The 11,430-nt window shown below is 46.5% G+C and overlaps 1 protein-coding gene across 1 annotated transcript; it reads right to left on the bottom strand.

The window, feature by feature from the left end:
* Positions 1-768: 768 nt before the first annotated feature.
* On the bottom strand, positions 769-11,118 carry LOC106547409 (nucleoside diphosphate kinase 6, mitochondrial). Its single transcript, XM_014064561.2, has 5 exons — positions 10,958-11,118; positions 5,392-5,494; positions 4,624-4,663; positions 2,420-2,580; positions 769-2,203 (listed from the first exon to the last, which is right to left on the bottom strand). Exons 1-5 carry the CDS (start codon positions 11,048-11,050, stop codon positions 2,058-2,060), a joined length of 543 nt encoding a protein of 180 aa, XP_013920036.2. The 5' UTR covers positions 11,051-11,118; the 3' UTR covers positions 769-2,057.
* Positions 11,119-11,430: the final 312 nt, after the last annotated feature.

The following is an 11,430-nucleotide window of genomic DNA, read 5'->3' as shown; positions in this document are numbered from 1 at the left end:
TTGAGAAAAATGGATGTCTGAATGAATAAACCTTCGGCAAAATCACATCGCTTTGGTTAATCTAACTCAGTCGTTTCCCCCTTTTTCCTCAACTTGCAAGGTGCTTTTATCGTCAGGACTCTGCACTTTTGAGAGGGTTGCGTGGTTTTCCAAAAAATAAACAAAACAACACCCAAGGTGGAGGATTCGAACACACAGCTGAGGGTTAAGGCACCAAGCTAGAAAGGGAGAGGCTGAAAGTGAGTTCCCCTATGGCCATGGAAGAGCCAAGTGGGTGAATTGGGGCCAATCGCTAGGAGGTTGTGAGTTCTAGTTCTGCCTTAGGCATGAAAGCCAGCTGGGGTGACTTTAGGCCAGTCCCTCCCAACCTCCCTCGCAGGGTCATCGTTGTGAGGAAAACAGGAGTGTTGGAAAATTGTTGTGTCTGATATGTTTGCCACCTCGAGTTATTTGTAAAAATAATAATAAAATAATAAACAAAATAAAATATAAAAAAATATAAATGAAATGAACATAAAACATAAAATAAAAATAAATAAAATAATAAAAATAAATACAATATAAAAATAAAATATTAAAAACATAAAATATATAGAATAAAAATAAAATAATCACATCTGCAATTCCCCTGCATGATTCACCATTTGACTGGGCAGTTTTCAGGGCTACCTGGGCCCTTCTCAATGCCTCCCGCAGAACCTCTCGTGGGCATCTTTACCATTCCCTTGAGCATTTGCTAATGCTTTGCCAGTCAGATTCGCTGCCACATTTTGTCTTATCTAGCAATTTATTTACTTTTATTTCATTAAGAAGATTTCTAAGGCCACCCAGCTGGCCCACGGCGACTCTGAGCGGCTTACAGAAATAAAACCCCAATGCAAAACCCAAAATAATTTTACCAATAAGATAAATACGTTTGCAGAAGTTGTACCCAAAATAGGGATTAATGTAATCCTATTTTTTTTAAAAAAAAAATATCCTTGCTAATTGTTCCATAAAACGGGTATCTCCTCTCTCATTTCTGGGGAAGGCCTGGCTGTCCACACCTGGGGTGGAGCGCGTGTCGCCCTTCCAGGATGTATTTGACCATCTCGTCTAAAAGGCAGCTGGTTGGCAGGAGAGAGAGACTCATAAACGGTCTAATTTATGTGTTGGCTTTCAGGGTGAAACTGGTAATGAGTATTTACCGTCTGGGTGGAGGGAAGGCCGAGGTGGAGCAGGGGAAGCCTTTCCTTGAGGCTTGCTCACTTTTTGGAAGAAAGCAAACTTTCTTGGGTTCAAGAAAGGTATGAAATAAGGAGGCCAAACTCTGAACTCCAAAGGAGGGAGGTGATGCTTGGAGGATCACAAGGAAGGGACTTTCCGGAGTCCTTGGCTGGACAACCCAGAGGCTCTAAGGCTCCCAGACTTCAACTCCCAGAATTCCCCAGCCACTTATGCAAGAGGTCAGAGGTCTTAAGCACGAGGTGGGAAGGGAGCACATCCCTCTTACAGCTGCCTGGGGCAAGACTGCCCCCCACCCACTTCCAAAGGGGTTCAGTGGGTAAACCCGCAAGGAGAAGGGCTCTTTGGTATGTGGGCAAAATCTGACCCAGAAACCAGTAACCTAAGAGTCAATAAAAATTCTAAGTCTTCTACCTAAATTTGCCCGGAAGTTGGATGCTAGAAATTGGACTTCTGGTTCTTCTTAGAAGTCCAGTTGCCATGACTCAACCTCCAGATAGTAACCCAAGACCATTCTAGGCTGGAGGAAGGTCTAACCCGGTTAGAGTCCCACCTTCTGGACGTGATCCTTGGTCTCAGGCGCTTCAAGAGATCCAATGCAGACTGCTCCCCCCAGCCTGGAAACTCTGCCCTTCCGTGAAGCCCCCCAGGGAAGGCTGCACATGGCACACGCACGTCTGAATGCTCTTTGGCCTAGGAAGAGGGTCAAAGGCCCCTCTCTGCTGGTCCACACGCTGTAATGAAGCCTCAGCTCCTGAGGACCACAGCTGGACACAGCAGAGCCTCAGTTGACATCCACGAGGGCAACTTCAAGCTGGTTAATCCTGCTCCATCTAGCCGTCTTTCAGGTGGCAACCGATGGCCACGTGAGCTCCAGCTGTTCCTCTACGGAGCCGTGGCTCCTCGTGTTGGTACCACTCCTCTTCGCTGAAATCTGGGAAGAAGAAGGCAATTTCCTTGCTGGCTGAGGCTGCAGAATCTGGGAGGGAAGAAGAGAAGAATGGAATCAGGAGGGGACTTAGAGGTCTTCTAGTCCAACCCCCCTGCTCAGGAAGGAAACCCTATACTACTCCGGACAAATGGCTGTCCAGGCGCTTCCTAAAAACCTCAGGTGTTGGAGCACCCACAACTTCACGAGGCTTTCAAGAGCCACCTGTGCCACACGCTTTCCTACGAATTCCGCTCTGGGGCTCACCTGAGCCATGGACGGTGTTCCGGGTGTCGGTGAGGCCCAAAGACCCGCGGATGGACTCCGGGGCCGTGTGGAGGGCACGATATACCTTGGTGGGGCCCATCAATGACCTCCAGCGTGTGATGGCTTCCTCGTGAGCCAGGATATAAACCCTCATGGGGCCACTTCAAAGGAAAGGAAAGATAAATGGGCGCAGTGGTTAAATGCAGCACTGCAGACTACTGCTAGATCAGCAGGTCAGCGGTTCAAATCTCACCGGCTCAGGGTTGACTCAGCCTTCCATCCTTCCGAGGTGGGTAAAATGAGGACCCAGATTGTTGGGGGCAATATGCTGACTCTCTGTAAACCGCTTAGAGAGGCCTGAAAGGCCTATGAAGCGGTATATAAGTCTACTGCTATTGCTATTGCTATTGCTAAATCCCTGAGACTCCCTGGTCTCTGCATGCTTCGAAATCCTTATCCTCCCTTCCCTCTTCCCCTTTCCTTTCTTCCTCCCTTCTTTCTTTCCTTCCTCACTTCCCTCTTCTTCCTTCCATCTCCCTTCCACCTTCTTTCCTTCCTCCCTCCATCGCCTCCTTCCTCTCCCTTCCCTCTTCTTTCCTTCCCTCCCTTTCTCCTTTTCCTTCCCCCTTCCTTCCATCTTCCTTGCTTGCTGCCTTCCTCCCTCCTGTCCTCCTGAACCCTGACAATCTAGAAGACCCCCCACGTCCCCCCATCTGGAAATACCAAGAGAGAAAGCGCTTCCATCTACAGCAGTGTTTCCCAACCTTGGCCACTTGAAGATGTCTGGACTTCAACTCCCAGAATTCCCCAGCCAGCGAATGCTGGCTGGGGAATTCTGGGAGTTGAAGTCCAGACATCTTCAAGTGGCCAAGGTTGGGAAACACTGATCTACAGGACAGCTTCTCAAGCCTCACCGAAAGAACTTCTGGCCATTTGTGAAACTATGCTGCCTCCTGGTGGTCAAAACGCAACACAACTGCTTTTGGATTACCATATTTTTGGAGTATAAGGCGCACCAAGATTTTGAAGAGGCAATTTTTTTAAAAAAAAAAGTTTTTACACACTGCAAACCTCCCCAAAACAGTTCGTTTTTTGCAAAAATGGGCTCATTTTGTTTTTCAAAAAAGGTGCACAAATAGCTCTTTAAGGAGGCTTGCAGAATGCTCCTGGGAGGGTTGGGACCCCCAAAACAAGCAAAAAAGGGGCCTTTTTTTTGCAAAAACGGGCTTGTTTTCTGTCCAAAAAAAAGGGCATGGATAGCCTTTAGGAGACTTATAGAGTGCTCCTGGGGGCTGGGGAGAGGGGAAGTTGAGCAAAAAAAGGCCCGTTTTTCACTCATTTCTGCCCTCCCCAGCCCCTCTCTGAAAGCCTCCTGCAGGCTGTGCATGGCCATTTTGGTGAAGGGGGTGGGGTTTCAGGAGGCAAAAAATTTATTCAGTGTATAAGATGCACCCAGATTTTCAACCTCTTTTTTGAGGAAAAGGGTGCGTCTTATACTCTGAAAAATACAGTAGGTGCCACACATCCAGCCAACCAGGGCCAGACAGAAGGCCCCCTGCCTGGTTTTTCAGGTCTCCCAACCAGGCTAACGGAGTCCATCCACCTCACATATACTGTATATACATTCCTAAATTATAGGAAAAGTTTTACCAGCTGTGTTGCCTTTGAGATATTTGTACCTGTGTGTTATATATACACACAAACACAGGTACAAATATCTTGATAAGAGAGGGAACACAATAACTAGTAAAAGTCTTCCCACAATTTTACTTCTGAATTTTTGTATTTTAACTTTGTTTTATACAAAACAAAAATATGCATTAAAAAAAAGAGGGAAATTTCTCATCCCAAATCTGTTGGGAATTTCTGCTATTTCTCAACTGGACATAAACGTGAATGGGGTGGGTTATTTGTTTATTTTCTTAACTGAATTTTTAAGGCAACAGATCTCTCTGCTTCTTTTGTGTCAGGGGAGCAAGATATAATATGGACAAGGGTCTCCAACACACACACACACACACAAACACACCAAAAAGAAGCCAAGATGGTGGCTGGGACCTAATGAGTCCTCTCCTTTTTTCCTACTCTTTCAACATTCCCCTTCCTCATTTCACCCGCCCTTAGATCAAAACAATGAAGTGTTTGGTGTGGAGGTAGCTGGGGAACAGGAAGGGGGGTCTTCTCACCACCATCTCTGGACCTACCTGGACATGAACTCCACCAGCCTCTGGTAGAAAAAACGCCCTGGAGGAAGAAGAAGAAGAACTTCTGAGGAACTTCTGCTCTGCTCGTTCTCCACCCTCCTGGACCTCAATGCAAGGAAGGTCCCACAGCAACTGAGATGTAGGGCTGGTGCGCTACAAATTGGCTTGGATCCAGCATGGAGGTTCCAGCACAACTGCTCACCCCCAACTTTCAGGGAGAGACGCAGCAGCCAAGATGGTCAAGGCTGACAAGAACATAATGGACTCCAGCTTTGATCCCTGCTCCCAGGATCTCATCCGACCCACAGAAAGGAACTGGAGGAAAGATCTGACCCCTCCTTTTCTTCAGCCCAACAGCGTGTCTGCCCATACCTGGATCAGGTTCACGCAAGAGGACTCTCAGCTCCATGAGGGACATGGACATGGTCAACACTAGGAGGCCCAGATTTTAAGCTCTAGAAATCCTGAGATTATTTCTCCAAGGCCCCCAAATGGGGGCTTGGGGTTTCTAGGTTCCATCTACTGAACCCCTTTATCTGTACATGAAGATCTTTGGGGGGCAGGAAGCCTCAGACCATCAGAGGATCTCCGAACTGGATCAAACCTGAGGGCCATCTACTCCAGCTTCTGGGACATCCACAGGCCAAATGGGTTGCATTGGGGAGGATCTCAAGACTGGATTGGATTGGGGGACACGAGACCCTTCCCCAGTCCTTCCCGGTAACCCGGATTTCAGCCCCTGCTGCATCTGGAAGCTTCCACACCCACCTGAGTGCTCCTGGTAGAACCTCTGACTGTCCTCCTTACTCCAGAGAAGGTCCTTTGTCCGGACGATCAAGAATTGGTGGTTGAGAATGGTTTCATGCACAGCCTAAGAGAAGGAAGAAAAGAATATACGGAGAATGTCTCTGGAGATTCTCCCTCATCGAGGTCAGGGTTGTCTCAAAAGGGGGGGGGGATTTCACGAGGCAACTGGTCTTTCTAGTTCTTCTTTGAAGATGCTTCACTTCTCATCCAAGAAGCGAAGATCATCTGCCATAACATCCTACCTGCTAATGACTACTTTAATTCAACCTCAATAACACAAGGGCCACCAAGATAGCAATAGCAATAGCAGTTAGACTTATCTACTGCTTCATAGGGCTTTCAGCCCTCTCTAAGCGGTTTACAGAGTCAGCATATCGCCCCCAACAACAATCCGGGTCCTCATTTCACCCACCTCGGAAGGATGGAAGGCTGAGTCAACCCTGAGCCGGTGAGATTTGAACCGCCGAACTGCAGAACTGCAGTCAGCTGAAGTAGCCTGCAGTGCTGCATTTAACCACTGCGCCACCTCGGCTCTTGTATCTCCAAGAGATACAAACTCAATGTCATCCGTTCTAACCTTGATTGCAGGAAAAACGATTTCAGCCACAGAGGAGTAGTAAATGTGTGGAACACCCTACCTGATCCTGTTGCTAGGTCCTCTAACCCCCCTCCCCATACCTTCGACCTTAAGCTGCCTACAGTAAGAGGTCCCTAAGCAATAGCAATAGCAGTTAGACTTATATACCGCTTCATAGGGCTTTCAGCCCTCTCTAAGCTGTTTAGAGTCAGCATATTGCCCCCAACAACAATCCGGGTCCTCATTTTACCCACCTCGGAAGGATGGAAGGCTGAGTCAACCCTGAGCCGGTGAGATTTGAACAGCCGAACTGCAGATAACAATCAGCTGAAGTGGCCTGCAGTACTGCACTCTAACCACTGCGCCACCTCAGCTCCTTAAGGGGGCGTCCTTGAGCGCATCAGTGTGCCCACCGTCCCTGTCCCACTGTCCCCATTGATATGTCCTCTTATTGTGTGTTTATGGCGATGTTTTGCTTATTTATATCCATTTACGTGCGCCATTTTTTCATGTATTTTTCCTACTTGTTTCCGTGTACTTGTTGACAGATAAAAATAAATTCAATTCAATTCAACTTATTAGATTTATAGGCCGCCCAATCCCGGAGGACTCCGGGCGGCTAAATAAATAAGCTTCTTCTAACGCTTGGGTGAAGATTCTTCTTGGATGAGCAGTGAAACATCTCCAAAGGAAAAACCGGGAAGTCCAGTCGCCTGGTGAAAAGGAAGCCCCTTTGGGACAATATAAGGGGGCCATGGAAGTCCACAAGTCCAAACCCATGGTCATCTGGCCATCCGTCCAAGAGGCTTTGGGGGAAGGTGAGAGGCTTCAGCTCCTCCTGCTGTCCCAAAAGTGTTTTTTTCCAAAGAGAAACTTTTTTTTCCCTTCGAAAACATTTTGCTTCTCACCCAAGAAGCTTCTTCAGTTCTTCAGAAACATGTTCAAAGAAAAACCAGAATGTCCATTTGTCTCGTGAAAAAGCACCTTTGGGACAATCAGGACCTGGAGGACGGATAGACAACCTCCACAGACATTCTGAAGAACTGAAGAAGCTTCTTTGGTAAGAAGCGAAACATTTTCAAAGAAAAACCCAAGGAAGTCCATTCAACTTTTTCTTTTGTGGGGGGGGGGGGGATACTTTTGGGACAATCATGTCCTGGATGATGGAGAATCTCCAAAGATGACCTGCCTTGCTGCAGCTTCACATGGCATCTTTAATCCCATAATACAATCCAGTTTGAAGACTACGAAACTTTTTTCAAAGTAGGCCACCCCTTATTTGTCTAGGACTGGTCCCAAAATGGAGAAGGCCTTAGTCCTCCACAACCAATTTCCCCTGGAGGTCTGATGGACTACTAGACCTCACACTGAATGGCCCTAATCCCAATTTTATAGAGAAATAATCCAGACACAAAATATACAAATTCATCCAAGCACTGGAGACCCCAAATCAGGGGCAGCCAATGGCAGCAGGAGGGCGGGGGGTGTGTGTGTCTCACGGCAACAGAAGGTCTAAGCTTCCCCATCTACCCATCTTGAGGTTGACCCATGGTCTATGCGACCCATGCGCCATTGGAAAGGTGGAAGCTGACCTGCACCTCCAGCTCCTTCTGTAAAGGGAAGTGGGGACAGCCTATTGTGGGTTGATGAATGTGCTGGAGAACGTGGTGTGGGTGAGGCTCTCTCCAAAGACTGGGGTGCCACCAATGAAGCTCTTTGAGGGGACCCCTGGAAACCCAGCGTAGCAAACAGTTCTCGGTGGAACCCCTATCTATCTATCTATCTCTATCTATCTCTATCTATCTATCTATCATCTATCTATCTCTATCTATCTCTATCTATCTATCTCTATCTATCTATCTATCATCTATCTATCTCTATCTATCTCTATCTATCTATCATCTATCTATCTATCTCTATCTCTATCTATCTCTATCTATCTATCTATCATCTATCTATCATCTATCTATCTCTATCTATCTATCTCTATCTATCTCTATCTATCTATCATCTATCAATCTATCATCTATCTATCTATCTCTATCTATCTCTATCTATCTCTATCTATCTATCTATCATCTATCTATCATCTATCTATCTCTATCTCTATCTCTATCTCTATCTCTATCTCTATCTCTATCTCTATCTCTATCTCTCTCTATCTCTATCTCTATCTCTATCTATCTATCTATCTATCTATCTATCTATCATCTATCTATCTCTATCTATCTATCTATCTATCTATCTATCTATCTCTATCTATCTCTATCTATCTATCTATCATCTATCTATCTCTATCTATCTCTATCTATCTATCTCTATCTATCTATCTATCATCTATCTATCTCTATCTATCTATCTATCATCTATCTATCTCTATCTATCTCTATCTATCTATCTATCATCTATCTATCTCTATCTATCTCTATCTATCTATCTATCTCTATCTATCTATCTATCATCTATCTATCTCTATCTATCTCTATCTATCTATCTATCATCTATCTATCTCTATCTATCTCTATCTATCTATCTATCATCTATCTATCTCTATCTATCTCTATCTATCTATCTCTATCTATCTATCTATCATCTATCTATCTCTATCTATCTCTATCTATCTATCATCTATCTATCTATCTCTATCTCTATCTATCTCTATCTATCTATCATCTATCTATCTCTATCTATCTATCATCTATCTATCTCTATCTATCTCTATCTATCTATCATCTATCAATCTATCATCTATCTCTATCTATCTCTATCTATCTCTATCTATCTCTATCTATCTATCATCTATCTATCATCTATCTATCTCTATCTCTATCTCTATCTCTATCTCTATCTCTATCTCTATCTCTATCTCTATCTCTATCTCTATCTCTATCTCTATCTCTATCTCTCTCTGTCTCTATCTCTATCTCTATCTCTATCTCTATCTCTATCTCTATCTCTATCTCTATCTCTATCTCTATCTATCTATCTATCTATCATCTATCTATCTCTATCTATCTATCTATCTATCTATCTATCTATCTATCTATCTATCTAACGTCGCCAAGATACTTCCAATTTTACGTGGGAGAAAACCCGAATAATGTCAGGGTAACAATTACAAATAAAGCAAAACCAAAGAAAAATCAATAGCAAATCTTAACTTACTTAACAAGCTAAAAACTATAACAGTAATATATTTACAGTAATTATAATAATCCAACCCATGGAAAAAGAAAGAGAAAAGAAAATGAGCTTTAACTACATTTCTACTTACATTAGCCTGTTTACAATTTTTTTCCGTATAAAAGCCATAATTCTATAGCATCTTTATTTCAGTTATTCAGTCAACTTCCCTCTCAATTTCTACCTCTTCTCTCTATCCGTTCATAAAATTTATTCCATGCCCTATAATACTTCGAGCCTTCTTTATCTTTAATTTTTAAGGTTAATCTATCCATTTCAGCACAATCCCAAATTTTCCTAATTATACTGTCGACCGGTGGGGTGTTCGCATTTTTCCAATATTTAGCACATATGAGTCTTGCTGCCGTCAATATATATAAGAGGAAATATTTTTTTTTAATTTTTTTTTATTATTCTTGAAAATTTTATTAATTTCATATATACATTCACAATTATATGATCTCACAAGTGTTATTAATAATATGTATTCATAGCAATTTTTTCCCCTGCAGTTGACAATATACTTGAAATTGCTTTCTTACCATCCCATAACTCCATCTTATCTTACAACATTCCTACTTCTTCTTCCTTCCTTCCCTCCTTCCTTCCTTCCCTCCTTCCTTCCCTCCATCCTTCCCCCTTCCCTCCCCCATATAAGACGAAATATATTGCTGCTTCGTCATAACTGTCGGAATGCCTAAAAGGCAGGTGCCTGGTGTAAACGCAATTATGTCGCTCAGTTCTCCTTCCTAGCCAATTATGAATTTCCACACAGTAATTCCTCGCTTTCTTACACCTCCACCACATGTGGAAGTATGGAGCCCAAAGAAATCTTCACGCCCTCAAAATGCGAGGACGACAGCCACGTCAACGGCCATCCAGAGAAGGCGGGATGCTCCTTGCCCCGTGGGCCTCTGGAGGTGACCCTTGTTGACCCATCACAACACTACAAAACTTCAGATGGGTCAGGGGGGAGCTTTCCATCCGTGCACAGCCCCTAGAGGCATCCAGTGGACCCCCCAGGGCTGGCTCAAGGCCAGCAGACGGTGCTCCTTCCGCTGCTTAACTGGCGAGATGTGAAGCCTCCATAATAGCTGAGGAGTGGGGTGTGGCAGTGGAAGAGGTGTGTGGGTGCCACTGGCCGTGTCCCTCTTTCCTTGGGGTCCTGCATGCGTGTTGCTTCATCCAGGCTTCCTGGACACTCTCAAAAACAAGCCTGACATCAACCACAGTTCTTAGTCTGGAAGTGATGGCTAACCTTTCGGTTGTTGTTGCATGCCAAAAGCACATGCACACCCATAATACAATGCGCGTGTGACATCCCTGTGTGCTCCGCCTCCCCACGCATGCTCTCGTGACCCCCGCCCGTGCTCCCCCCACCCCTGTGCACACACCTGACCCTGCTCCCATGCACAGGACCCCCTGCACACGCGTCTCCCACCTGGCACCCTGCACATCCAGGGCAGAGACCCCCAAACCAGCTGGCCATTGGGAGGACCCCGCGCATGCGCGCTGGAGCTAAGCTGGAGGAACGTGGGTTTGCCATCACGGGTCTAGCATGTGGCTTCTCCCCCCCCCCCCCGGTCGCTTTAAGGAAGGTGGACTTCAACTCCCAGGATGCCTCAGCCAGCTTTGGAAGTCTCCCCGTCTTAAAGAGACGGGGGGGGGGGAGAAACTCTGCTCCGGAAAGCTTGGGGAGGGGAGGGGGCTATTTCCAGCGGCGGCCCTTGCGCCACCACCCCCCTCCCGGCCTGCCCTGGCCCTTACCTCCAGCACCAGCGGGTGGGCCACCGCGTCGGGCTTGGCGACGGCCAGGGTCAGCTGCAGGGCCCGCCGCAGCCCCGCCCAGGAGGCCCTCATCTTGCCCCTGGGGGGGCTGTGGGGCGGAGGGGTCCCTCCGCTGCGAGGCAGAGGAAGGGAGACGCACGTGTGCACCAGCACGGCCCCTTCCGGGGCTGGGACGCCCTTGCACGCTTTTGCACGCCCCGCCCCGACCGGCCAGGAGGAGCCGGAAGCGGAGGGTGCCCGGGGCGCTTTTGCACGCTTGGGACCCCCCACCCACCCAACGCACATGGGGGTGCAAGGGGCAGCTGGAAGCGAGAGGGGACAGTTGCATGTTTGGGCACCTTCCTCTCCCTTGCAAGCGTCCTTTGCACACTTCGGCCCGCCGCTTTCCAGGCTGGCCGCTTCCCCCTGAAACACACCCCGGTTTGCAAGGGGGAGCAGGAAGAGAGGCGCAA

This window comes from Thamnophis sirtalis, unplaced genomic scaffold, assembly GCF_051295495.1.
Source record: "Thamnophis sirtalis isolate CommonGarterSnake01/CBP01778 unplaced genomic scaffold, rThaSir2_p1.2 scaffold_9, whole genome shotgun sequence".
Classification (NCBI taxonomy): Eukaryota; Metazoa; Chordata; class Lepidosauria; order Squamata; family Natricidae; genus Thamnophis; species Thamnophis sirtalis.
This window is presented reverse-complemented; position numbering and strand designations above follow the sequence as displayed.

Excerpts from the sequence above, each read along its gene's own strand:
- LOC106547409 (XM_014064561.2), bottom strand. The coding sequence starts at position 11,050 with ATGAGGGCCTCCTGGGCGGGGCTGCGGCGGGCCCTGCAGCTGACCCTG. Across the intron at positions 2,581-4,623 it reads CTGGTGGAGTTCATGTCCAG|TGGCCCCATGAGGGTTTATA; the intron begins GTAGGTCCAGAG and ends TTTCCTTTGAAG. Across the intron at positions 2,204-2,419 it reads GAACACCGTCCATGGCTCAG|ATTCTGCAGCCTCAGCCAGC; the intron begins GTGAGCCCCAGA and ends CTTCCCTCCCAG.